We start from the raw sequence: 27,752 nt of genomic DNA, 5'->3' as shown, positions 1-27,752 counted from the left end.
GCGCCAATTTACGTCATCTGAGGATCTGGCCCAAATTCATCCAAGTAATTTCCAAAAACCCAACGTTTTACTGTCATGAAAATGTCAACATTTATTTCTCAGCTTGCCACGCCGCCTGGAGCTTGAGCTAGCCTGTAACCCCGCTTCGCAATAAAGGGCAGGAGAATTTACCAGCAACAGGCAAAAATAAGCTGCTCTGACATTTCCGCCTTTCGACGTGTCTCGCTCTATGAGGGAAGACGCATTTTTCAGCAGGGCCTGGCGGTTTTATACACTTCGATTTGCAAAACTGCCTCCTGATGCTGTTGTATCGTCAGGGAGATGAGTCCCCCCCTGTCTGCACCGGACACCCCTCCCGCAGCACTGGGGGGTCAGCTCCACCGAATACACCTCAGCTGGGACACCCCGAGCACAGGCGGCATTGGGGGGTCAGCTCCACTGAATACACCTCAGCTGAGACACCCCGAGCACAGGCGGCATTGGGGGGTCAGCTCCACTGAATACAGCTCAACTGGGACACCCGGAGCACAGGCGGCATTGGGGGGTCAGCTCCACCGAATACACCTCATCCGGGACACCCCGAGCACAGGCGGCATTGGGGGGTCAGCTCCACTGAATACACCTCAGCCGGGACACCCTGAGCACAGGTGGCATTGGGGGTCAGCTCCACCGAATACACCTCAGCCGGGACACCCCGAGCACAGGCAGCCCCCGTTGCCGGTAGAAATCCCAGCTGGAGTATTTCAGTCCTGCAGAGCAAGGCGATTCCGCATGGTGAGCACAGCTCACGGCCGCCCGCGCGACGCCCTGCGAAGGGTCTTGGAGGAACATCTCCCCCCCGCAGAGCATAAAATCTTTCACTGTGACTCTTGACATGACGGTACATAAAAAATATACATATATATAAATACGAATTGTTGCCAAAATGCAACCCAAGCAGGAAAGGGTGAGTGGTAGAAGCTCGGCAGCGTGTGGGCATCTGCCAGCCCTGAGCTGTCCCTGGGTTTCTGTCCTTCAGGGGCCCGTCAGCAGTTTGCAGAGGAGGTCGATGACGAGTGATGCTGGCTGCACAGTGTCATACTCCGCAAACAGGTGACACAGGTTCTCCGAATCTGTCTGGCTTTTGGCCACGAACCCAAAGATCCTTCGAAAAAAGGAGAGAGCGCCTGATATAGTTTGGATTCAGGAACACAAAGGAATACGCTTAAACTAGCTCCGGCCACAAATCAAAATCCTGGTTCCAGCAATTCCACCTTGGCCTGCTCACCAATCACGTTTACTTGGAAGCAAAGCAGCCGGGAGAAGTGTTTCTGGCAAGGCTTCCCCGCTGTGAAAAGTTTCTGGAGCGCAAGGTAGAGCCAGATAGAAACTCACTTCCTGAGCCCAGAGCTGCGCGGCGCTGGGAGGCGGGCGGGCTTGGCCGGGGACCTCTGCAGGAGGGGGCGTGCAGAGCCGGGCTTAGCCAAGCCTCTCATCAACCCCTACAGAGCAAAACCTCCCGGGAAGCTTCTCCCATCTGTCCCACGACATCCTTGCCACCGCGTTAACTTTTATAGCATCCCCCCTCGATTTTTAAGGTTTGATTCTCTGCGACATTCGCAATGCGCGCGCTGGAGAGGTGAGGCTGGACACAAGCAGCATCTCCCCGGTTTTCCCCGGCACGCTTTGGTCCCCGTGCGGGTCTTACCTTGAGGACTTGCAGTACTTCTGCCACCTGAGGGAAGAACAGAATTGGATTTGCTCAGCAGAGTGGTATTTAACTCATTCCATCAGCTGCAAAGTCAAGGTTTTTATTTATAATAACTAAACCCAGTGTGTTAAGCCCAGGGCAGAGGATGCAAAGCTGATGGTTGGGATTTGGGGCTTTAAGCGGTGCAGAGATGGGAGCGGCGGAGCGGTGCTGGGAACCGCGGGGACGTGAGCACCGCGTGGCAGCTCCGACCAGCACAGATACCCTCACCCCACAAAACTCACTTTCTGTTCTCAGGATCCATCCCGCAAAACCTGATGGAAGCCAAGGGGTAGTGCCGCCTGAAAAACACCCTGTTGTGGGGAGGAGGAGAGTGTTAGAGGAGGAAAGTGCCCTGGCAGAGCTGGTGGGAGAAACGGGCGTTTGCAAATTCAAGCCCTGCTCGAACTGTTGTGGCCACTGGGATCGGGGGTGAGGGGGACAGTGTGGGGGTCCCGCTCCCCAGGACCAGCTGCTGAGCTGGCAAAGCCACCTCCCGCCTCCCACTCGTGAGAAGCTGCTGTGAACTTCACGTTGAGCAGCATCACGCCCTGCGCTATAAACACAAGGGGTCAAGTCCAGCCCTGGATTGCAACACGGATCCGTCCTAGCTGGCCAGCTTTTCTTGACGTGCTGCAGGTCAGCGCGTTGGCGGGCTGAGAGGCGAGAAAACAGCTGGGTGCCAGGGACGAGCTGTGTTTCCATGAGCCATCGGCTCTCCCTTGCATCTCGCCACCGGCGAGCCCTTGGCTGCAGCCCCATCCTGACCCCCCCAGCGGCTCTTACTTCCTCTGGATGTCCGTCAGCGTCACCCCCTGCTCCGTCACCCTGAAGTGCACCAGGGTGGGTGTGGGCAGCGTCTCCATCTCGAAGGTGGAGGAGATGGCTTTCTGGATGGCCGGGGCTCCCGTGAGCGTCTCCACGTTCACCGAGTTGAGGTACAAGACGTTGCAAACTGCAAGGACAGCGCAGAGCGCGGCTCAGCACGGGGCCGGCACCGTTCAGCGCCGAGCACCGCGGTGCCGGCTCCCCAGCGTCATCCTGCAGAACTGGACACATGTACGCGGGTCAGATTTGTTTTCGATGCGAATTAAAGATTGGGTGACTCAGAAATTCTTCGCGTTCGTTTGAGTTTACTTTAATTCTTTTGCACTAATTGTTTTGAAAGTCAAAGCATTTAATTTCTGGTTTCTAAATGTCACATTTGGATGCTTTGTTTTCTGTTTATTACATATTTCCTTTAATGAAAAGCAGAAATACCCCAAGCCAACTAACGGCTGAAGGCCAACCTAGAACATGACATTTCAGGCTGATGGAGCTGTTTAAAGGGCTGCTCTGGGTCAACTTCAGCTTTTCAGCTTGCCAACTTGTTTTCAGAGTTTCCAGCAAAACAAAGCGGTTCCTGGCTCCCCAAGCTGTGCCGTGACCTGTCCACACCGTCCCCTGCCCAACGCTCTCTGCCCTCACCCAGGTACAGAAGAGAAGAAAAGACCCTTCCCCGTCCTGCTGTGCAGTTTCTATACGTTCCCCATAAGGTCCCTCAGCCCTGATCTCCCTCTGAGAAACTCCAGATGTTCAATGCCAAACAGCTCAATACCCTGGTTGAGGGGAATCAGGAGAGAAGCTTAAAAATCAGGGGCTTTTTTAAAATTGTGGGAATTGTGTTTTTTTTTAATCAGCCTTGGGAACTCAAGAACTGTCTTTTCAAAGGTTAAAAGTCTCCTTTCCTTAAAAACATCAGGTTTTCTTGCAGGCTCATGATCTGAGGATGCAGAAAACCCCACAGGTGTCTCCAGCCTGGTGATAGAGCCAGGAGGGGAACATTGCACCGGTACCCATGGATGCGCTGGGGTGACCTTGCTGCTCTGCACAGCTCCGAAGACCTGTTTGCTATCGGGAACCCGAGTGTCCCCTGGCGACAGCCGCCTCCTGCTGTCCTCACCTGCAGCCTTCGTCAGCGGGGACGGCGCGGATTCAGGAGCGCAGTCGGGGCTGTCTTCTCCATCAGCAAGATCTGCACAAAGGACAGACAGGAGCACTGATGTCCTTATCTCACAAGAGGCCCAAAGACTCAGGACTGCTTATATCACAGGGTTTAGAGCAGTAATTAATTTAATTATCCTCCACCTGTTTGCCTCTCATCTCCCCAATCCTCAGTGGTCCCCAGTAGAAGTCACCACCACCTCATACACAAGTCACATCGTGCGGGTCCCTGCTCCACCTCCAGCCAGGGCGATCAGCCCTATTGTGGGGACACCTCGAGGGGTTCAGCCCCCTCCCCACTGCAGGACCGTCCCCATGTCCCAGCCCAGCGGTGGGGACTGCTCGGAGCATCTCTCCTGCCCCCAACACCTACCTCGGGTGGGGATGCTGAGCTTGCAGGGCAGTGCCAGCGGGGTGATGGCATGCTGGTACACGAAGGCAGAGAGGCTCCCTGCAACACAGAACCACCAGTTGGGGGGGGCCTGGTGCCCAAAACCTCCCACCCACCCACCTCTGGCCTCTCAACAGTGTCCCAGGGAGCTCAGAAGGAGGGAAGGGGGGGCTCAGCTGGACTATGTGGGGCCTCACAGTGATAAAAATGTGTTTCCCAGCTCTGCTCCATGTTCTCGTTTTGGACACTGCTACCGCAGGAGCCTGGGGCTGGGGGGACCCCACGCTGACTGCAGGGCCACAGGACAACCCCCAAATTCACCCCGTGTGTCTGAGGATGTTGTCCAGTCTCTTCTTGAACACTGTCAGGTTGGGGCCGTGACACCTCCCTGGGGAGCCTGTTCAGTGTCCAGCACCTCTGGGGGAAGAACCTTCTCCTCATGTCCAGCTGACCCTCCCCAGCACATCTTCTGCCGTTCCCTTGGGTCCTATCACCGAACACCTCAACGTCGCCGTCCTTACCGAAATACAGCTCCTCGCTGGCCCCTTTCAGGCGCACCCCTTTGGCAGACGACTCGATGAGGAAATGCCGGACGAGGTCACTGCTGTCACCACCTGCAAGAGGGATCAAAGACACCATCAGCACCAGCACAACCACCGTTCTTCCACCCCTGCCCACCCCAGGGCCCATCCCAGAGCACCCACAAGAGCTTGTTTTTCAGTATTTTTATTTTTCAATACTTAAAAGGGGCCTGTAAGAAAGATGGGGACAGACTTCTTAGCAGGGCCTGTTGCAGTAAGACAAGGGGTGACGGTTTTAAACTAAAGGAGGGAGATTCAGGCTGGACATGAGGAAGGAATTGTTGCCCTGAGGGTGGTGAGAGCCTGGCCCAGGTTGGCCAGAGAGGTGGTGGATGAACTATCCCTGGAGACACCCCAGGCCAGGCTGGACGGGGCTCTGAGCAACCTGAGCTGGTGAAGATGTCCCTGCTCATGGCAGGGGGGCACTGGGGGAGCTGGGAAGGTCCCTCCAACCCAAACCATTCTGTGATTCTGATTCTGCTCTGTGCACTGAGTGCAGTGCCGGCCCCTCGTGCTGGGGGATGGACACACAGACCCCACCGCCGCATCACTCGCACAACCAGAGTCCCGCAGCTTCCCAGCTTCTTTTAGTCTGAGTGGTTCCAGTTCAGTTTCTGAAGCAAACCCCACCTTTCCCAGTGAGTCCCTGTACCTGTCTGGCTGCTGGATGGAGAGACAGGAACCTTCATCGCCAGCCCGAAAGACCCTCGGTACGACGTGCTGTCCCGCACAACGAACGTGCCTGGCTCCTTGTCCCTCAGCAGCTGGATCGCTGTCAAAGCACAGGCGGAGGCTCAGCCAAGCAAAACAGGTGGAACGTCCCCGCTTCGCGTTTGCATCCGGCCGATGCTCTCACGGGGAGCCCTTCCTTGGCAGCAGCGAGAAACACTCAGGAGTGTTTGCTGAGCACACACATGTCCCTTGGGCAGGTTCTGACCGTGGTGACTGTGCAGACTGAGGGACCAGCTTGGTCCCACGTGTCCCTGCGGTCCCCCGGACAGAGTTATCCCTTGCCCTGGCCATGCTGAGTAACAGCAGAGGGGACAGAGGGGCCACGACACAGTCCATGTTTCCAAGTTTCCCCCCTAGACCTGTGAGCGGGTCTCTCCATACCCAGCAGCGCCCAGTACACAGGGTGTTTCAAAAAGATGGGCCCAATTTGAAATCTTGGCCCTCAGGATCCCCAGACATTACACCCCGTGACTTTTTCTTGTGGGGATATGTCAAAGACTGTGTTTTTGTGCCACCATTAGCGACTAATCTGGATGACCTCAAAATCAGAACCACGTCAGCGATGACCTCAGTAGAAGAAGACACTTTGAGAGGCATTTAATTCGACTGTCATCTCAATGTCTGTACAGCAGGTGGAGGGGACACAGTGCATTTATAAAAAGGTTACTAAAACTTGATAACTCACTAAACTGTTTGTAAATTTGTGTGTAATTGTCATGTGCTGCCATCATGAAATAGACTGCTTTGAATTGGGTCCATCTTTTTGAAGCACCATGTACTTTGAATTTCCATCATTGAGTCCTTGCAGGACGTCAGCATGGGCCAGACCTGGACCAAGGGGCTGCATGGAGACAACCCCAGCGCAGGGCAGAGACAAGAGCCCTGCACAGAGCCCATCTGAGATGCGGTGACCCCAGCAGAGACAGCGTCTGCCTTACCCTGGTCCCTGGTGATGCTCGGTTTGAACCAGTACTTCGATGTGTCCATCACGAACTTCATGGTCGGCTGCTCAGCCCTGAGGGGACCTGCGAGAAACACCTTATGGTGTTAAGGCCAGCGAGGGACCTGAATAAACCTTCACAGCAGACACAGCTGAGCAGAATAATTCATGCCTCAGAATAATTCATTCTCTGTGTAATTATCTCTCTTGGCAGGCTGCGATGGAGCGCGGAGGGGCAGCGCATGGCATCTCCCAGTGGCACCAGTCTGCCTGACCCCACACAAGTCCATGGGACTGTGGAGATTTACACCAGCTGAGAATCCGACCCACAAAGCCCTCCTGCTGTTCCCATAGGGATCCCAATTAAAACCTGCTCCCTCCAGAGCTGCCTCTGCTAATCTCCAGAGAACAACAGCCCTATTGTTTCCCCTTGAATGAGGGACCTTATAAACTCTGGTATCTTTAGATGTTCTCCAGAGCAAACTGGATCCCTTACCCCTCCTCCCCACCCGTTCTGGGCCCATGATCAAGTATGAAATGACAGAAATATGGTTCTCATTCTCAGGTGCTATAAATACATGTATCTGCATCTTCTTGAGGGGACCAGAGCGTTTCGTGCTCCAGGATCCAAAACGCTGTGGCCAACACAGGGTCATCAGGAAAGAGACCACCGCAGAGCCATGGAAACCCATGGAGGTCCAGCAAAGACTTCCAGCTCCAGCAAGGACCTCCTGACCTCATGATGGGGCTCTGAGCAACCTGAGCTGGGTGATGTCCCTGCTCATGGCAGGGGTTGGGCTGGATAAGCTTGGCGGTTCCTTCAACCCAAACTATTCTATGGTTCTATCAACAGATAAAACAGAGCAGAAAATGGCTTTTGCTCCCTCTTTCCTGGCAGCTGTTGGGGTCTACAGCCCCTTCAGCACCCGCCAAGACATGTCCTACGGCAGGGAGGTGACTTACTGTCTGGGACGCAGGACAGCACGGGTGCCGATAGCGCGTTGTTCAGGCCACCGAGCCTCGATGCTGGGCTGCAGCTGGGAGGGGGGCTCTGCTTGACGGACACTGGGGAGGCTTTGGTCGGCTTGGAAGATGCGTCTCCTTGTTCCAGGCAACCGTTCACCAGCAGCACCGGGATGTCGGCTGCAGAGTTGAGGATGGAGGGGGGGCAGCTGCTGGCCTGTCCCTTTTCAGATGGGGAGGTGGTGGCTTTGATGGAGCCGGTTGCCCTGGGTTGGTGGGGACTCAAGCCAAAAGCTTCTCCAGAGTGGGAGCTGGTGCTCGGGGAAGGCAGGTGGGGGCTGCCCATGGAGCTGGCAGGGGACGGGCTGGCAGCGGCGTGAGCATCTGAGTCATCGTTGTGGAGCGAGTGGGTGCTGCTGCAAGAGGGACAGAGAGCAGAAGCAGATCAGCGGGGTTGTTTAACCAGGATGGGACACACAGCCCAGCCCAGAGACCAAGGAACAAGCAACGAGATGAGAGGAAACGGCCTCAAGCTGCGCCAGGGGAGGTTGAGGTCGGATCTGGGGAACAATTTCTTCCCCAAAGGGCTGTGGGGCATTGGAACAGGCTGCCCAGGGCAGTGCTGGAGTCACCATCCCTGGAGGGTTGGACAGACGGACATGAGGTTTTCAGGACATGGGGCAGTGCCAGGGGTGGGGGAATGGTTGGAATTGATGATCTTGAGGGGCTTTTCCAACCAAAATGATTCTATGATTTACCTTCCAAGGATGTAACTGGTGTCCGAGCCGGGGCTGGTGGAGAGCATGGAGACCCAGCTGCTCCTCTGCTGGGCCCTCACCACCTGCACAGGCTTCAGCAAACTGTCGAAGCCCAGGGAGGTGCCGAGAGCCCCAGGTCCGTAGGAGATGCTGTCTGTCTGTCCAGCCACACACTGCCGGGGGACGGTGACGCACTCAGACGCTTTGCTGCAAGTTGGGGTGCCTGAGCGGGGGCTCGCGGGTCTGGGCGGGCTGGAGAAAACCACACTGTCGCTCGTGCTGTAGCTGCCTCTGAGTCCCCCTTTTTGGGGCAGGAAGCCGTTGCCCTGGGGGGACCTAGAGAATGGCGTGGCCGATGGGCTGGGAGACCCTTGCAGCAGCTCGGGACACGGGGCTCTGCCTGGCGTCATCTCGATGTATTTAATGTCTGGAGGAGGAAAAGGAAGGTTAGCTGAGCTCGGGGGGGGACACGCATCTCTGTTCTTCTTTCCATTAATTTTGCCTGCAGTCTGCACACCCTGCAGGGCTGCTGGGTGCAGGGGAGGACCCCCAGGTTCTGCAGGGAGACCCACCAAGTCACAGTGACCCACCCCATCGGGGTTAAATGCTGTCACGTCTGACTGCAAGGCCAGCATCGCACAGCCGGTGCTTGCCGAGACCTGCAGCAAGAGGTGGGTGTTTCCTCTCTTTGTACCTGACTCCAGAAAATAAACATCTGGCTGCTCCCCCGGGGATGACACCGGGCTCGGAGGGTGCCCGCGGCAGCAGGGCATCTCCCAGCCCCCTTTACTTGCTGCTATTTATACGGTAACACATCTGACGGAACATCACTTGCTCCAAGACCTTCAGTGAAGCCCCATGGCCAGGATAAGGGGGTGCTTGGCTCCTGAGTCCCCAGCGCGCATCAGTCCCTGGGTTCCTATAACTATAACTTCTGGCTGAGCTAGAAGGTGCCATTTAGCGAGAGACGCCGAGGCTGGATTTAAGGGCTTGCAGCGACGGTGAATTCATCACCTCCCCGAGGAAGCTGTTCAGTGGTTAATCACGCTAGAGGTGCGTGTGCCTCTTTTCTGGTCTGAACATGCCCAGCGTTGTCTCCAGCTCCTCGTTCTTGCCCTGCCATGGAGTTTAGGAAAGTTCCCCATCTTAAAGATGTTTCTTGGAGAGAGGAAAACCCTTTTTCTTTTAATGCAGCAAATCAAAACTGCTCTGAACAGCCCTGAGCTCCCTGGCAAAAGGTGTTTTGTGCCTCATTCCTGCCCTGGGACCTGCCGGTGGGAGCAGCCGACTCCAGAGTGCCTGGTACTGCATGGAACAACCAGACCTCTGGAGTACGAAGCCTGATGAGCAGGAAAAGCACAAGTCTGTACAGAAGTTCCTTGCTGAGCCCCTTCCCCGCGCTGATCGCAGCGTGGGATCCGATCGGCAGGGCCAGCGCGGAGCCGCCGAGGAGGCGCCGGGGAAGGCAGAAGGGCTGGTCCCAGGGGGGATGCAGCCGGACCAGGCGCGGGGAAGGAGCCAGAACCGCGGCCGTTCCCCCTCCACACCCTCCCTGCCCCTGGCAGCTCCTCCAAAGCCTCAGAACGGCTCCGGAGACACGTGGTTCTGGTATCAGCCTGCAAACCCTTCCAGCAAACTCTTGGCTGGATGCTCTGTCAATGTCTCTCTCGAAAGGGGAAAAAGAATTGGGGTTTTAATTGCCCTTTGAAGGAATAACTGAAAAGCATCTGCACCCAGGGCTAAGGAGGCCTTTTGCCTCCTATTTTTCTGCCTTTTGCTCCTGCTTATCAGGTGTGGTTAAACCTCAAATATTTGCTCAAGACCTTGGCAAGTTTTTCAGCATCAAGGAGTGGCAGAAAGTGCCGTGAACACGGAGCGCAGCTGTCACGCGAGCTGAAACGCTCTCCTCTCCTCTCCCCCAAAACCACGCAAGCTCCAGAGGGACTCAGTGACTGTCATGAATGTCTCTTGTATTGCTACAGCATCTGTTACGTTAAAAACTCCTCTCGTGGTTTGCACCAGACAAGAACCGGCCCCTCCTGGGGACTCGGGGCACCAGCCTCCTGCCAGCCCACGCACCAACTGACCGTGTTTGCGGGGAGTTTACACCTTAGGCAAAAAGGAGGGGTGTGGAAATGATTCAGAGAGCGCAACGGGGCCCTGTGCAGCCCCCCTGCACGGCCTACGAGAGGGAGGGAGGAGGAGGGTGAGCAGGGATGCTGTGCAGCGGTAGTAAGTTTGCTTTAAAAAAACCCAAGCGCTGTTAAAAGAAAATGAAAGCTGAAGGGAGGCTTTTCCCACCGAACTCAGGGCCAGAGTTCCAGATGTTTAGTTCCACACTTGAGGCCAGATTTTCCAAAGCACTAGCACGCTACCTTCCCCTGGAAAGAGGCCTGGGGACGGTTCTTCAAGGTATTTCTGTGTCTGAAGACACAGATAGGCAATGGGGCTTTTCAGAATCACAGAATGTCAGGGGTTGGAAGGGCCCTGGAAAGCTCATGCAGTGCAATCCCCCCATGGAGCAGGAACACCCAGATGAGGTTACACAGGAAGGTGTCCAGGCGGGTTGGAATGTCTGCACAGAAGGAGACTCCACAACCCCCTGGGCAGCCTGGGCCAGGCTCTGCCACCCTCACCGGGAAGAAGTTTCTTCTCAAATTTAAGTGGAACCTCCTGTGCTCCAGTTTGAACCCATTACCCCTTGTCCTGTCACTGGTTGTCACCCAGAAGAGCCTGGCTCCATCCCCCTGACACTCACCCTTTAGATATCTGTAAACATTAATGAGTCCCCCCTCAGTCTCCTCTTGTCCAGCTCCAGAGCCCCAGCTCCCTCAGCCTTTCCTCACACGGGAGATGCTCCACTCCCTTCAGCATCTTGGTGGCTGCGCTGGACTCTCTGCAGCAGTTCCCTGTCCTGCTGGAACTGAGGGGCCACAACTGGACACAATATTCCAGGTGTGGTCTCCCCAGGGCAGAGCAGAGGGGCAGCACCTGAACACATCACAGATCTGTCCCCTGGCGCACCAGAGAGCTTGCAGTGCCATGCAACATGGTGTCTGCTGGCGTTACCCTGTTCACAGGGTGTTTAGCAGCTAAAATGCTGTAAAATAGCCACAAACGGGAGCGTTTGGGTCAGAAGCAGTGCACGCAGCTCAGCTTTGGATGGCAGGGATGCCAAAGAAGTGTCTCAATGGTTCACATAAGGCACCCTGGTATGAGAGCAGAAAGGGGAGGTTGGTATGTGCTGCTGATGTCCTGGCTCGTGTATGCCAGGTATGCTACCAGAGGAGCGCAGGAGCCCTGGAAAAAAACAAGAGTTTCTCTGGAAAAATGACTGGGAACATTGAAATGGGATGGTTGTGTAACCATCAGTACCTTAGCCCAGGGCTTTGGAAATTTGGCTACAAATCCTCGTGTACAAATCAAGTACAACCCCAGGAAGGGCTCCACTGCCCTTTGGAAGGGCTGGGTAGGACACAGCATGCGGGTCAGCGCCTGGCTCTGCTCACTGGCGGTAACAACTCGGATGAGGAGTTTTCTGAGAGCTACAAGTCCCATTTCTAATGATAAACGTTTTCTCCAAGCACAGGGAAACAAACGTGAGGTCGGATTAAAGACCATTCTCTCCCTTCTCTTGTGGATCCCGTTGAGTTTGCTGGACATGAGATGTTCCAAAAGTGACCAGACTGGGGCCACTTGAGCAGGCGAGTTAGAGCCTGGATCCCCAGGCTGTTCTGCTCTAGACACAGCACCCCACACTGATCCCAGCAGGATGGAGGGTTTGTCACTGTCACCAATGCCACCACAGGAGCAGAGAGGACCTCACCCTGCTGGGGCTGGTGTGACCAACCTCTCCATCCTGGACTTTCCTCTGCCTCTTGCAAAGGGTTTTCCCCAGGTCTGAGCTGCGCTGGCTCCCCCACGCGACCAGCACCTCTTGCCTCACCTATTCCCTCCGGATCTTGCTTGTCGGTGGCAGCAGCGTCACCCCGAGAAGCAGGTTGGACTGCATCCCTCACCGGCTTGCACGTGAGCGGCTGGAAGGTTGGATCGATTTCTAGGATCAGCTGGTTGAGACTCTCTATGGATATGTCCAAGGTGGGAGACTCCAGGTGGGTCTCAGGGACAGCGTCCTCCTCCTTGGGTTGAGGTGGTGCAGTGGGTCCCTCCTGCTGCCCCTTCCCCTGCGTGTGAGCAGCCACGCGCTCAAACGCGGGGTGGGCTTCGTACAGCCCGGCGCTGGGAAGCAGACGCGCCGTGGTGTGCACCATGGTGGGGGGGTCCGCCCAGCTCTCCGTCGAGTAGTACGTGCACTTCATGGGCAGCGCGGAGCAGCCCGGGTACCCCGCCAGGTGCAAGCTCTTGCTTTCCTCCTGCGAGGAAACGCACACGGTCTGTCCAACGCGCAGCACGTGGTTGTGTATGACCTGTGACATGGTGTGGTTTTCTGGTCTGACGCTCTAAGAGTCCAAGGGAAACCTCCTCCTCCTCGCCTCCCGTTCTCCACCAGGAACCTCAGGCCCCTTCTTCAATCCAGCGTCTCGAGCAGAAGAAGAATCTAAGGAATGCAGAGAGAGGAGCGGTTACACAGGCATGCCCAGGGCAGGAGCAGACTTCAGCGGAAAAGTCTATAAAAACGGGGATTTGGGAGCGCAAAGCTGGAATTCAGCTCATAAGAAAACAAGCCATCCCATATTGCTTTTCCACTGCGCTCCAGCCCCTGCGCCCCACGCCACAGCCCAATCAGGCAAGCGCAAGGAGGATTAATTTGCAACAGCTTTTCAGGATTCAAAGGCCTAAAAACTACCTTCTGCTTTATTTGTCCGGGGCTTGTTTTCCTGGTTAAGAATGAAGCATCAAACAACTTTTGCATGGGATCCGGACTCTTGGAAACCATTGGTGAGGCAACGGTAGACAGCGATCCCTGAGCAGAGAGCCAGGGAGACGGAGCTGCCTGCCAAAGCAATGTTCTGCGAGTGGGTGTACATTTAATCGGAGGGTTTATTTTGCTGGTACGGTGTGAGCTGAGCCCTGGAAGCCTGTGGCTGCTTCCTCACTCCAGGCGCTGCTCTAGGAATCTGATTGCTATTAAATTTTGAACACTCCCTGGCTTTGCTGCAGATAGAAAGTACTTTTGAATTCGCCATTACAAAAAGCCTGCGGCAGAAGGTCGGCTTCCCTTGCGGGGGTCTGGATGGTATTTGAAAGTAGGGAAAGCATCCAACCGCATCAGGAACAAGCAGGTTCTCCTTGTGCCCATCGTGGCATGGTGGGAGCTGCCACCAAACACCGGGGAAACCTCACTCGTTTGTCTCAGGATGAGGAAAATAAGCCAGTCCCCTCCATACCCTGTGTGTATCTGCTGTGTAATACCCACAAACAGTGGGCTACACTTAGCAAAACATCTGTCCTTTCCTGCATCACCCTTGAATGACTTATTTACTCACCCACCTACCTGGGATTGATTAACTACGGAGTCACAGGATTAAGAAAGAGACACGTTGCCCGCGGGCAGCGGGTCCGTAACCCCCGTGGGCGAGGGCTGGGGCGCTGGGCCGGCCCGACACGTCATGTCTGATACGGGGTGACTAACGTGGTTGGGTGTTGGGAGCTGTTACAGAGGTGGCTCAGCACAGACCGGCTTTGCCCCCGATTAATTATATAACCCTGAAGAAGATTCTCCTCTCGCTGGAGACAGAGACACCCAGAATAGCACAGACTCGCAAAGATTAGTGAATTAGAAGCAAAACATTGCTGCTGTCTGCTGCTGCTCGCAGCACCTGTGGATCATCAGTCACACCAGTGACTCACAAAAGAGCTGGGAGAGGTTTTTAAGGACTGCAGGAGTCAATAAATACTTCAAACCCATTTAGCTTCCTCCCAGCCCGGACCCCACTGTGTCTTCTGAGCTTCTGATTGATTCTATTTACACTACTAACAGGAGCAAGGATGTGTCCTGCACCAAGACCTGGTCTGCAGGAAGGGAAGCACCTCTGGGAGACAACTGTTGTGCCTGCAGTCACAAATTAAGACAGGCACATGACATTTCTGAATGACAACGTCACAGTGTTAGTACCGCAGAGGTGGGTGAGATGCGCGGACTGCACGTGCTGAGGTCCCACTTTTGGTTTCTTGCCTTGGAGCACGTATGTGCCACGATGCCGCCGGCACCGCCGCGAGGAGCGCAGCGCGGCACAGGGTTCGGAGGGAACATTTGTTAAATATAAAAAGAAGAGTCATTCCAGGTCAAAAACACAAGCTAGATGGAGTGAAAATTGGATTCTCCCCTGGGGAGAAGAACTGCCTGGCTCCAGTCAGCGCCCGCAAGACAAGGCTGGTTTTAATTTAAGTAGGTACAGAAATAACGTGCGGCGTGCATGAACCAGGGCTGTCAGGGGGTTCCAGGAGCACACACGCAACAGCTTCCCTCCTCTCTTGTACTCCTGCCTTGAATGTTTGATCTTTCTCGTGCCTGATGCTGCCAGAATTATCTTCCAAACCTCATTTCTCCTTCTTTCCCTTCTCTGGGTTAAAGTGAGAGCCTCCCAGGCTCCTCACAAGATTTTCAAGCCTCAGTTGGAGGTTCTTATGCTCGGAGGGACTGAGCTGGAGCACAAGGACCATGGGTGCAGGCAGGGAGCCCGTAGGGCACGGCAAAGCCACCGGCACATCGCCGCGGTGCCCTTCGCTCCGGCAGCAGAACAAGATTTGCAGCAGAAGCACCGTGGCCCTGGCAGAGGTAACGCTGCAGACGTGCCTCCCAGGGCTTGGCCGGTTTAACTAGGGCTGGGAGGATTTACTGGCTGTACAGAAACACTGGGGGAAGGAGCAGCGCTGTTGAAGCTCAGGCGAGGCCAGCACGAGAAGAAATGGGAATAAACTGGCCACAAATACATTTGGACTGGAAATGAGAATTTCTGCTCCTCGAAACAGACCGTGGAACAGAGTTCTCGCTAAGATGAAGGGGACAAGCCACAGATTTAGGATGCAGACGGACACACTGATAAAGGCTCTTGGAGAGGCAGCTGCCTGTTGCACCAAAAGTCCCATCTTGGTGAGGTGGGAGTTCCAGCTCATCCCAGTAAGTCCAGTCCTCCCCTCCACCTCCAGCCCAGCTCGGCATGAAAACACAAAGCCCCCCGACATGCAAAGGAGCTGGGCTGGGGGTGTCGGGACTGGAGCAGAGCTGGAGCAGCCGCTGGGGCTGCGGAGAGCCGGGTGCTGCGTTTGGAGAGCTACAGGGTGCCCTTGGGCCAGGGCTGTGCCGACACACCCCGGCTGTTCGATAAGGTCCTGCACACCCGTCCCAAACCCGCCCGGCACAGCCAGGCTGCCACGGCCACGTGGAGCGAGCCCCGTGGACCCTGCATGGAGCAAAGTCCCCCCGTGAACAACCCTGACCCAGCTTTGTGGGGCACAGTGGTTTCGGTGCGGACCCCCCGCTCCTCCTCCGCCCCGGCTTTCAGCAGATCAGGCAAAATTGCAATAACAAAAAAAGAGCAATTGCAAAAAAACCCAGCAATTGCAAAAATGCCGTTTCTCAGCCCGGCCTGGCAGCTGCGCACATGGAGCCCGGGATGTCCCAGTGTGGTTATTTGGAGCTCAGACATCCGAGCAGGGACACAGGCCCGTTCCCTGCGCAGAGACCCCGAAACAGCAGAGCCAGCTGCCAAGTCTGGGTTGTTTTTTCCTTGCAACGTGAGCCCTGGGAGCTTCCCGATGACAAGGCTGTGACACATCCCCGCGCCAGGCAGAGCAGAAGGAACTGCCGGGACACCCAGGATTTATGGAGCTCATTACACCCAGCTGAATCATTGCAAGGGCTGCGGGGTGACTTGCCGAGATTAGCAGGGCGTGCTGATGAGGTTGAGGAAAATAGTTGCCAAGGTTATGGTGTGTTTTGCCTGCAGAGCAGAGAGCGCAGCGGTATCACATAGCAAATACTAATATACCTCCAGCTACTGGGGGGTCCGGCACCAACGCAACCCATCAGCAGAAGCCATCTCCCCCCAGAGCCCCCTGCATTCCTTGTTTAGCAACATTCAGACTTCTGAAAGCGTTTCCAGGGTTTTGGTTGAGGAGGGTTATTGGCAATGTTGAAATCGCTACTCAAATAACTCCCCCTCCCGCTGCCATGTTCCCTTTTCCTCCCCCAGGACGGCTCTTTCCCCTTTAGCAAGAGCTTCTCTGGGAGTGAGATGAGCAGCAGCACCAGGTTCCCGGTCCCCGGGGAGGTCCCAGCGCAGGGTTTTCCCTCCAGCTCTTTGCAGGTGAGCAGTGGACACGGGGAGCTGGGGAGGGGGCAGCCAGGAAAGCATCTTTAGAAGAGGGTGTCTGTCCAAAAATTGCTATTCCTAGGAATGTTTGAGATCAGTTACAGGAATGTGAGACTTTCTAGACACACTAACAAGCTCCTCAGAGCACCAGCCTGGATTTTTCCCCTTCTGAGACCACATTCTGCATGGCCTGCATTAGGCAGTATTATTACAATAGAAGCTGCGGCAGAGGAGAAGCTGTTTCTCTGCATTTTGGAGGTGCCAAGGGAAGGGACAGGATGGGAGCTGATGCACAGAGGGCTCTGCAAACCTTTATGCATTTCAGAAGGACGCTGCATGTCTGCGCTCCCCCCTGTGCGTGTTCCTTCGAGCATCCAGCATTGAATCCCAGGGCTGGAAACCTTGTGAAGCAGCAGATCACGCTCCACGCTCTTCTCTGGGGTCCAAGGGACAAAGAGCACAAGGTGGCACTAAATACTCTTCCTCCCCTCCTCAGACCTCCATCTCCCTGCCAATACACCCGCCTACACAGGCAGCATATGGATCCCCTCTTGCGCGGCTTCTACGCAATCATCCCGCTGCTTTTCTGTCCTCTTACGCAAAGACGGATGCTCAGGACCATGGTTTTGATTTCACAGCATCCCTTGAAGCCGCCCTGAGTCACGACGCTTTGACCTCGATGACTGTCGGTGGCTTAAGAAAGTCCAGCGGTACGAAATAACCTCGACTAATGCACAGGCAGCAGTTTTCCTCCCCAGCCCGACGCAAACCGCTGCCTCCGGCTACTCACACTTCTCGCCACCACGTGGCATTTTTATTGCCTTGGACTCTCAACACTTGGCCACACCGCAGCCTCCCACCGCAAAGCCGGGCGCACGTACACAGACACATCACCGCCCCATTGCTACCGGCTGAATTCACTTCGGAGTGAACGGAGCATCTCACACCACGGTCAAAAAACATCTTAAATAGGCTTTAGACTCCGGGTGAATAAGGAAAGCAATTGCTAATAGAATAAACCCCACAGACTACCGAGAAAAGTCCAAAACCTGAGCAATAAGCACAATCCCATGGTGTTTCTCAAAGAACACCCCCAGCCTTCCCCACCCAGGATAAACAGCACTTGGTGTCTCTGCCAGGCAGCAGCGTTGTTCGGGCAGGAACGACCATGTCTTGGCTTATTTGAGATCTCTGCAGCAGATTTCTTCCAAGGCATAAGAATAATCAGCAGGTAAATGCAAAGCAGCATCGGAATAAAGAGAAAAGGTGGAAGAGAGGAACTGATACAAACTGCAAATTACATGAGACTGAAGGAAAAAAGGACTCAAAGGACATGTGGAAAAGGCAGAGATGGCCCTTGAAAGCAGCACCCAGCAAGTACCTGAGCTGCCACGGCTCGTCCCCTCCTGTGCACCACTCTTGCAACACCTCCAACAGCACCTTGAGCTCATAAAATCAGCACAAGGGTGAGTCAGTGCAGGGACCCAGTCCTCTGGGAGCCCTGGATTTAACAGGAGCCCAGTCCCTCCCACCTGGGCTGAGCTTTGCTCGCCGCCCCTCGGTGCGCGGAGCACAGCCCTGCTCAGGCCAGGTGTGATGCAAGAGGGAAGACCCAGACGTTGGGATACAACCAGGATACAACCTGGAGCAGTGCTGAGCTGGCAAGAGGCCGAGCTGCCTCCAAAACACGCTGGCACAGAATGGCCGAAGGCAGAGAGCTGCTCAGGAAAACAACTTTCAGCTGGTGCAGAGCAACACACAACCTACAGCTGCCTGAAAGGAGGTTGGAGCACAGAGGGTGTTGGTCTTTTCTCCCAAGGAACAAGCGATAGGACAAGAGGAAACGGCCTCAAGTGGCACCAGGGGAGGTTGAGGTTGGATCTGGGGAACAATTTCTTCCCCAAAGGGCTGTGGGGCATTGGAACAGGCTGCCCAGGGCAGTGCTGGAGTCACCAGCCCTGGAGGGCTGGACAGACAGACATGAGGTTCTCAGGACATGGGGCAGTGCTGGGGATGGGGGAACATTAGACTGGGTGATCTTGAGGGTCTTTTCCAACCGAAATGACTCTATGGTTCTATCTGTTGCTCCTGGTGCAGAGGGCAACAACAACAACAGGTTGCTGGGAGGAGCAGCTGGAGAGGTCACAGCCCGGCCGGTTGTCACTGTCTGGGTGACAAAGGTGCTGCGTAAATGAGTGAGACGGGTCCAACTGGGTGCAAAGGGAAACAAATGATCTCCTGTAGTGTCTTGCTAAAGGGCAGCTCTAGAGTTCTGCAGCTGCTCTGGCCTGATCTGAAAACAGACCCAGGTCTGCGCACACCCTCAGCACAATTATCTGACTGATGTATTACCCAGAGCAGATTAAAAATATATATATTTAAAAGGCAAGTGTGTCTCTAACTTGTGTTTGCACAATGTCCAGCCCAGAGCAGCCAGGCCTGACTGCTGCATTGGGAATGGATGACAATAAATAATCCCCAAGCATCTTTTTGGATTGCTCTGCATTTTGGCTCAAGGGTTTCTTCCAGTTTCAGTGGGCAAAGAGCCACGTAGCAGCCTTCAAAATCATATATTTGAAATACCCTTTTTCAAGGGAGCAGCCTATTGTGCTGCCCATAAATGCTTTGGGCTTACCGCAACATTGCCACACTGCTCAGGGACGCTTTGAAATGTCCGATTTTATCAGGAAACACACCATATAAATTCCCTTCCTTTAAATTCATTGATCTCACTGTACAATCTTTCCAACGTTTTATTTATTATCAGCGGTTGTTTCTTCCTTTCCTTTACATCCCTGGGTAAACAGTGTTTCATACAGCCCCGTCCCTCCAGAACAGCTACAAAATCGCAGTGGGGAGTCATCTCCCAGCAGCTTTTCTTCTCCTGGCTGGCAAAATTAACCATTGATGAGCTACTCGAGAGCATCTATAACCTGAAGGGTGTTCTCTGTTGCCATTACCGCATACGCATCGCCAACGTGAGGCTCCAGCTGGGGAGCAATGTTGGGGAACCACGACCTGCGTTGGGTCCCTCGCGTTGAGCATCTTCTCCATCGCAGGATGCTCGGGCTGTTCTGGAGGACCATGCTGTTCGCAGCAGCTACAGACGGTGTTGGAAGGGAAAGCGTTTTGGGGGGAAAAGAAGATATTTTGGCCGTAGAAAGAGATGAATTTACTCTGGTCCCCTCGTTTGCCGCTTGCACTCGGAGCACACCCAGATTCGATGATTTTCGGTGGCATTGCAACCCCGGTAAGCTCAGATCAGATCAAACGTGACTGCAGAGCCGGGCTGGCATCTACAAAAGAAGGCGCTTTCATCGCACTGACACCTTTCGCTAACGTTAACTTGCTCAGCGATACATAAATAAACGCAAAGCTGTTTGCTGTGTTTTCACGTCCCGTTTGCCCCAGGCGTGGAGAGGCCTCTCTGGCCCGGAGTGATGCAATTCTTGTTCAGTGGGTATTGGATTGTTACTGCTATTGGCACTTCTAGAGCCAAATTGAAATCCTGTGTTGCTTTTTTTAACGTTGCTTTCAATCCGCAGCCCAGATATTCACGACTCAGTGCTTTTCCATTTGCATTGTGTAAAGCTCCCCAAGATGTCCTGGAGGGGCCGGTTGCTATAGAGAAAGGTTTCTTTGTTGAGTACTGTCAAATTCCTCCCTGAATGCTGAAGCAAACATGAGATATTACAAGACCCCTCAGAAATTACAACACTATTTTCCTTTGGCTTTGACTTTGCTGGTTTTGCAGCGAAGCCAAGACGTTCAGTGGCTCTTTTGCCAAGCCATTGTGTCTTCTTTGCGCTCTCCATATGCACGGAAGAGTGACGGGAAAAAATGAATGAGGTGGACATAGGGCTGGTCAACACAGCAGGGTGTTTTGCCATTCATCCTGATGGTTCACCTGCCATCAGCCGTGTTGCACAGGTGTAAAAATCTGCTTGCATTAGGGCTCTGTTACCCAATTACAGCCCGGGTTAGGCTGAATTTACTGAGGATGTGTTGTATTTAAGCAGCAATGCCTGTGAGAACCACACACTGGTCAAGCCTGTGGGTGGACTCACACTGAAAAGTCCCACCGTGAACAAGCCTCTGTGTCATCCTGGATTCTCCCACCCTGATGGCTCCAAACATTATTAGCAAACAACATCCCTCTGTACTCCAGCAAAAAACCACATCCCTAGACTCCGTAAGTGATTATATAGTCGTGCAGGTGGGTAAGACCATGGTGACACAATCCTCCAAGGTGGGATGGGGTGGGATGGGATGGGGTGGGGCTGGTGGGTAGCAGCCACTAAATGTCACTGTTTTGTCCCCAGGAGAGCAGAGGGAAATCAGGAGGAATGGGACACCAGCTGTGGGATTGCACTCTTGTCACGGCTGCTACCTGAAGATGGTGAGCGAAGGAAAAACCTTCCTCCCGGGCCCTGCGTGGCTCATCTTTGGATGGTTGTTGGTCGGGGCAGGATCACTGGGAAAACAGAGCCGTGCCAGCAACAGCACGATGTGCAGGGGCTGTTTGCAGAAGCACTCGCCCTTCCCAAAGGAAGCAGGACTGCAAAAACAAAGAGCGAACATTCATTTCAAGAGCAAGAGAGGCAGATAGCCACACAGCCAGGATCACGGAGGTTTTGTAAACACAGGGTTGCTTGTTTCTGGAATTTGAGCAAAATAAACACGCAGATATCAATGAGCTGACCCGACATAAAAGAGTGTTTTGAGAGGAACAAATATTGGTTCTGAATTTGGGAGTGCTTCCCTGGAACGCACCTGTGCAAATGAGGAGAAAAGGTGAAAAACGTCTGTTTGGCAACACCGAGCCCAAAGCATCTGATGACACTGGTAACGGTGTAAGGTGCCCAGGAAGGGGACGCAAGGACAGACGGACACCCTCGCACCTCTGCCGAGCCCCGTGGCTGCAGGGCTGTTTGAACAGCCACGTGCGTGCTGCAGAGACCTCGCTGCACCAGGTGAGTCACCTTTTTCTTGGAACGACAAGACGCATTTACTCAGAACAGTGACGAGGCCCTTCGCTTCCCCCCAGGGAACGTTAATCAGCCTCCTCTTACTGAAAATAAGAAAGGGCCTTTTGTTTTCTAGACCTTACCGTTAAGATGTTCACAGACTGAAAGTGCAACAAGCCTCACGCTGTGCCCGGCAGCATCGGTGGCAGTCGGAGACAACCATGAGTTAGGCGAGGGAAGGGACCGGCTCCCTCGGTGCTGGGTGTCCCCAATGTGATTGTGCAGGAGGGAATCGAAAAGCATCCGCCAGAACAGGGGTTGGGTTGCAGCAGAGCTCCCCGGATCTGCCCGGACACGCTGGGTGATGTGAGGGGAAAACCACTGACGTCAACGGCGTGGGATGAGGTCCTGCTGCTGCCCGGCATGCGTGACGCGGGGGCAGCAGCACCAGGTGGTTCTCCGGCCTCCCTCAAGGAATTACCTCAATTTGGAGGTGGAACACTGAGAAAAAGCCTTTTTTTTTTTGGCCAGTGCTGTGTGACACTGGTAGCTTACCATGTGCAAACAACCAAAAGATGGGTGTCCAGAGGCTCCCTGCCCCAAAGGGCACTGGGGGTGTTGTACAGATGTTGCTCAGCACACAACGGAGCCGCTGCCACCAAGAATGCACTACTTTGTTTTCTCTGGGGCATTTTCTCAGAGGTCAGGCACGTTAAAGCCAGTAAAAGAGCGCAGGATAGCTCTCTGCGGCGTGTATCCATGGCTGGCATTTTGCTCTCAGAATTGCAGAGGGTTGGAGACTGGATTCCCCTCTCCTCAGCAATAACCTTTGTTTTCCTGAGGCAGCTTTTAGCTGTCCGTTTGCAGTGAGGAAGGCTCGCACGGGCACAGACGCCTCCGCATTGCTGCGGTGTGTGATGCTGAGGGAGGGCAGGAGCGGGCGGCACGGGCTGTGCCACGCGGCAGCAGCACCCGTCAGAACCCAGATACAAACGTGAACAATCCTGCGTTGATGTAAAACGCCCAATGAATCATGGGGACACCTGGTTCTCCGCTACAGACATATTTTAGCCCGTGCCAAGCAACACCGTCACCTTGCAGCTAGTCATCGCAGGCTTGTTTTGGTGCTGGAGGCCAGGGGGACCTTCAGCTGGGTTGTTCGAGGGGGAGGATCTTCCACACACATGTGCCCGACACCTCACATTAACCCGACAAGGACAGCCCAGATCAAAGGCGTGTGACAATGGGCTAAGAGAAGACATTCCAGTCCAAGTGTGGAACCATAACGTTGTGTTTTCAGGGGAGAAATGATGCTCCCCCCCCTCTTGCTGCTGCCACCGAGTCTCTGGGAGTCTGTTCCTCCATCCATGAGTCCCCATGTGCTGCCTCAGGCTTTGCCCCTGGCCAGATGGAGCCAGAAGGCGGATGGACACCTCCAAGGAGCACGTTAGCAACGCTTCAGCAGTCACTTCCACAGTACATGATCAGTGACGCAGGGCTGTGGAGATGCTGCCTGCAAAAGCACCTCACACTTGGAGCCGCTGCAGTAACAATCAGCACTAAATCCCAGGGGTTTTCAGAGGAGAATGTCCTGGTGGCCCCTGGGCTGAGCTGCCTGGCAGCAGGACTCGCCCTGCTCCAGTAAACCAGAAGCGGTTTCATCATTAAAAACACGAGCTGGTTCACAATCTCAGTAGGAGCTGTGGCGCTGGGTGATGCCTGCAGTTTCTCAGCAAGCCAGGGATCTCTTGGAGGAGAAATCCTGGAGATGTTTGTGTTCATGTCCATCCAAAAGCGCAGAGGCTTCTCTGCAGAGAAGTTTGTTTCCTCTTCAGCGCAAAATCCCCAAATATCTAAAGAAAACTTTGAAGTGTGAATGTGAGACCCACCAGTGAGCCGTGGAACTGGGCAGCGGAGAAGCTGCTGGCACAAGACACTGGAGAAATTATGACCATTTGTGAGGGACCCCCCGACTCACACAGGGCAAAACCCTGCGGCCAGCTTGGCCGGGCTCCGTCAGCACCTCACGTGCCACAGGTGGTAACACGCGGGATTTCAGCAAAGACCATTAGTTGGGCTGTTCACCCTGTAAAGAAATGGGGTGTGATGGCCCTGAAATCCGGCTGGCAGCTGCGCCCAGGGCACGGGCGCGTCGTGTACAAGGGCTGCAGATGGTGCGCGGAGCGGAGACGGAGGCATCTCGCCTGTGTCCGTGCACATTTCTTGCGCTCCAGTGGCGTCTCGGCAGAAGCATTTCTGCACACACCAACAGCACCGCGAGAGCAGAGGCATGAACCCCCGAGCTGGAGCTGTTGACGGCTTTCGGCTAAATAATCATGGAGAAGTTTTCTTCTCCCAGGTAAGAGATTTGCCTGAGGATTTGTGGCGGGTGGAAGAAGAAATGGAAATGAAACCCAGCTCTTCCCACTCTGCCTGACCAGTGGACCAACCTTCCCACCTCAGAGCTGCGTTTTCACCTAATCCCACCAATTCTCCCTTTCCCAGGAATGAGCCTCCTGCAACCCCAGGGCACGGAATGGTGCAACAGCTTTTGTCTTGGAGCTGGCGTCTTTGTTATCAAGGTGAAGTCAACGAGAACAATTGCTTTCCACACTTGCTTTTCCTCTCCACAATCAGCATTGTTTGCTCATGCTGCAATGCCCCCAGCCAGTGACTGATAGGGATTGGCAATTCAGGTGAATTGCACCCATATTTGTTCAACGGAAAAAACAGTAAATCCTACTGCAGCGGAGGTAGGGAGAGGATTCTGGGCACAGCCAGCGGTCTTAATTACAGCTCTTATTGCTAATAGCAGGGGTGAGTAGGAATGAAAGAAGGGACGGCACAGGAAGGGGAAAGGTAGAGCCAAAGTGTACCCAGGGCCTCCGGATGGGTGCAGCAGCAGAGGCCTAGAGAAGAATAGGCTGATTATTCTGGGTTTACTGGGATAAAGTGGGCAAGCACGGTGAGCTAGGTGAGAATAACTCGGAGCTGGAGGGCTGCCAGGGGCTGGGAGCGGGACAGGGCAGCACAGGTACCGCTCTGCAGCTGTGCACAGACAGGCACACGCATGTTTCTTCCTTAAAATGGCTCAAACCCACTGAAATCAGCGAGCCTTTGAGGGACCGAGGATTAAGATCTCCCCTGGAAGGAGAGTCGGATGTGCTCTTAGGATCCGTTTGCCACACCGAGCCACACACTGGCCATGCACAAAGTACTCAAGTGGCATCTTCCCCTTGGATCCCCCATAGGCTGGGCAGGCATCGCTGCATCGGGATGCCACAAAGTTCTCGCTTTGCTTTTGCTTGCACTCCGGGAAAGCAGCCGGGCACTGGGTGGGCTTGTGCGCGGCTCGCATTCCAGGGAACACGGAGACAATGACTCCATGGTTTGTCTGATGGGAAGCGTGGCAAGGGCTGACTCACAGCTGCTGACACTTGTCACGCCGAAAGCATTTTGATATTTACAGAAGGCCGTTCGCATCCGCCGCGTGAGGGTACAGCGGGGCCAGATGCTCCATGGGCTTTCTCCACACCTTGCTCCTCGTCTGCAGAAGCCATGGGGCTCCTGGACTTGGGGACCTGCCCCACTCTGCCCATGGTCCCCCCCATGGGCTCCATGCTGGGCCATTTCTCACGGAAAGAAGCATCTTCTTGTCCTGGGAAAATCCCTCAATACAAATCCCAGCCATTCCTGCCCCACAATACTCTATTTTCAGGCTTTGCCCCTTGGCTCAGGGATCCAAAGGGCTCTGCAACTGGGATGGGAGTCCATGGTGGTAATAACCCAACAGCTCATAGCAAGTTGTGCCCCTGGAACCCGCTCTGCGGGGCAAGCAAATGCCTGTCAGACACCACCTCATTATAAACCTTTTGGTTTTGGTGTGGGGGAACCCATGGCTCCTTCTCTTTCAAGTCCTTGCTTCTGCTCTTTGCCCAAATCTGCAGGAAAAGGAAGAAGCGGCACCCGTGGGTCCCTCCTGCCAGGGCAGGTTTGGGGAGGCTGCTCTGCGGCTCCTCTGCACGCCAGGACGGCCACGACACCTTTCACCAGCGCTAAACTCCCTGCAAGGCTGAAGGAAGCTGCTAATGGAGCTTTAATGGAGCCGTGGTGATTCTCCTGGGAGGCAGACAAGCTGTCCTGAGCAGAGGAAAAGCGGCGAGCGGATCAGTCGCACTTCCACGGTTGTTCTGGCTGTCGCTCTCAGACATCCCCCGGGGTCACAGCTTCAGCAAATTATAACGGAGGAAGATTTGCAGCTCCAGGTGTGACCACCAAGGCAGGAAGGGTGGGAATGGGGGTGTCAGTGCCACCACTTGGGAGGACTTGGGCGTATGGGGAGTGGCTGAGGGACAAGGAAATGGCCTCAAGTTGCCCAGGGGAGGTTGAGGTTGGATGTGGGGAACAATTTCTTCCCCAAAGGGCTGTGGGGCATTGGAACAGGCTGCCCAGGGCAGTGCTGGAGTCACCAGCCCTGGAGGGCTGGACAGACGGACATGAGGTTCTCAGGACATGGGGCAGTGCCAGGGCTGTGGTAACATTAGACTTGATGATCTTGAGTGGCTTTTCCAACCAAAATGATTCCATGATTCTATATTCTGCCAGATAACGGCAGCATCTTTGCAGAGAAGCTTTGGAACCCTGGAGGTTACAGCTCACCAGCCGTGGCACAAAGACAGAATCAGCTCCTAGTGCAGGTCACGGTCCATTTATTTATTCCTTTTAATACCAGAAATTCTGTATTACTACTTCCTTCCCCGTTAATTCAAGTGTCATGATCCTTTGCCAGTAAGACAGGCATGAGAATGAGCTCATGCAATTGGAAATCCCAGCTCCAGGCTCTGCTCACGCTTCCAAGCATCACCTCAGACTCATTTCTCTCCCTAACACACATTTACAGCTTGGCTCTCATTTCCAAAGGCCCCCCGAGATCTTCAAAATGTACTAGATAAATGTAAAACGGGGCTCTCCTGCCTCGTTTCCTTGCTGGGCTTCCCCACCGTGTCCTTCACGCTCTGCAGAAATGGAAATCATGCCTCAGTGGCCACCGACAGGACACAGGGAGCCAGGATTTATATGGGGCAAGGCTGCGTTTGAACGAGAAGACACCAACTGCTGCCAAAACGGGGTCGTTTCTGGATTTCTTGGGCATCATCTGACGCAGGAGCGAGAGGAGAGGCTGTAACAGCATCCGCTTGGGAGGCATGAGGACATTCAAGCATCAAATTGAGCTTTTAGACCTTTTAAAAAAGTAATGAAGGGCACCACGCTGTTGCACTTAAACCAGAATAACATGACACGCAGCTCAGTAAGAAACTTTTTTTTTGGGGGGGAAATAATACAGGGAAGAAAACACATAAAAAGCTAATGAGGGCTTGATCTCTGCGGCACGCTGCAGCTCCCTCGTCTTTCTGCTGGGCTCAGCTTCCCCGCAGACCTATTTTACACCAGCGGTTTGACTTCATTTGCTCTTCCTGCTTGTTTTAGGTCTGGGGCAGGTCCAGGGGTGTGAGGAATCCGGTGGTCTCCGGTTGCCCCCCCGTGGTAGCGGCTCAAACATTCCCCAGCGCCGGGAACCACCTGCCTGACCTGGAGAGGATGGTGATCTCCCCCTGGTGTTTAATGGGTGGCTAATGAACCTGCGGCTAATGAGCACGCACCTAATTCACCCCAACTGAGCGCAGATGCACCAGAGGCAAAAAGGAGAGAGGTTTCCTCACTCTGCATCCCCGGTATTTCACCTCGGATGGGGACGTTTCTCCCCTTTATTAGAGCTTTGCATTTGTGCAAGCACAGCACCGGTTTATATGTATTTATAGCTAAAAACATGACTCAGTGCCAGAGGGAGGTTAACGGCTGGACTCCATGATTTCAAGGTCTCTTCCAACCACAGTGATTCCCTTGCACCGTGCGGGCAATAGCAGCACAAATAACCAGGGGCAATTATTCCAGCACTGACAAAGCCCAGCTTAGAGCTTCCCTGTAACACGCCAGCTCGCACCACTTCACTTACTGCTTTTCCGCCCAACACTCTCCTGTGTTTTCTCACAGGTGGTAAAGACCTCCTAGCTTAAATCCTACTTGGCACCCCTGCTTGCTAAAGTCCTGATCCGTGATGCCACATGCACACAGAACCATCTCCGTTCACGCCATTTCCTCTCAGCGCCGCCGCACTCGCCCTTTAAAGCCCCCGCGGCCGAGCTGCTCCAACCCGCGGGGGTGCGCGGTGTCCCTCGCCTGGCTCCGATCGCAGGCAAAATGCGCAGCGTTCCCGTCTGCCCCCCCCTCCGACATCTGGGAATGGTCGGGCCTGATCACATGACCCAGGCGGAGCCGCCGGCCCTATTCCAGCGGGGGTTTGCGGGAGCCGCGTTACCGCTTGGAGCCGCCAGGGGTCGCCACCAGTAGGTGAGGGGCACATGCGCGCGGGCG

The 27,752-nt window shown here is 54.5% G+C and overlaps 1 protein-coding gene and 1 long non-coding RNA gene across 6 annotated transcripts; both read right to left on the bottom strand.

The window, feature by feature from the left end:
* Positions 1–65: 65 nt before the first annotated feature.
* On the bottom strand, positions 66–17,985 carry TNS4 (tensin 4). 5 transcript variants are annotated; one of them, XR_010467686.1, is made up of 14 exons: positions 17,735–17,985; positions 12,024–12,635; positions 8,078–8,504; positions 7,320–7,735; positions 6,355–6,441; positions 5,337–5,456; positions 4,625–4,717; positions 4,086–4,163; positions 3,672–3,743; positions 2,516–2,684; positions 1,975–2,043; positions 1,688–1,714; positions 680–1,144; positions 66–622 (listed from the first exon to the last, which is right to left on the bottom strand). XR_010467686.1 is itself a non-coding variant. In XM_013371655.3 (13 exons), the coding sequence occupies exons 2-13, from the start codon at positions 12,511–12,513 to the stop codon at positions 1,015–1,017; spliced, it is 2,178 nt and encodes a 725-aa protein (XP_013227109.1). In that variant the 5' UTR covers positions 12,514–12,635; positions 17,735–17,985; the 3' UTR covers positions 66–1,014. The 5 variants fall into 5 exon arrangements, 2 of the variants coding, with proteins under 2 accessions (XP_013227109.1, XP_064895331.1); XR_010467687.1 differs by having other exon boundaries at positions 66–564; XR_010467688.1 differs by having other exon boundaries at positions 66–448.
* A 1,106-nt stretch (positions 17,986–19,091) lies between these two features.
* Positions 19,092–21,757, bottom strand: LOC135576090 (uncharacterized). The gene is made up of 2 exons (XR_010467714.1): positions 21,464–21,757; positions 19,092–20,911 (listed from the first exon to the last, which is right to left on the bottom strand). It is a non-coding gene; the product is annotated as an uncharacterized LOC135576090 (long non-coding RNA).
* Positions 21,758–27,752: the final 5,995 nt, after the last annotated feature.

This window comes from Columba livia, chromosome 23 (assembly GCF_036013475.1).
Source record: "Columba livia isolate bColLiv1 breed racing homer chromosome 23, bColLiv1.pat.W.v2, whole genome shotgun sequence".
Classification (NCBI taxonomy): domain Eukaryota; kingdom Metazoa; phylum Chordata; class Aves; order Columbiformes; family Columbidae; genus Columba; species Columba livia.
This window is presented reverse-complemented; position numbering and strand designations above follow the sequence as displayed.

Excerpts from the sequence above, each read along its gene's own strand:
- TNS4 (XM_013371655.3), bottom strand. The coding sequence starts at position 12,513 with ATGTCACAGGTCATACACAACCACGTGCTGCGCGTTGGACAGACCGTG. Across the intron at positions 8,505-12,023 it reads GCAAGATCCGGAGGGAATAG|ACATTAAATACATCGAGATG; the intron begins GTGAGGCAAGAG and ends TTCCTCCTCCAG. Across the intron at positions 2,044-2,515 it reads CTGACGGACATCCAGAGGAA|GGTGTTTTTCAGGCGGCACT; the intron begins GTAAGAGCCGCT and ends TCCCCACAACAG.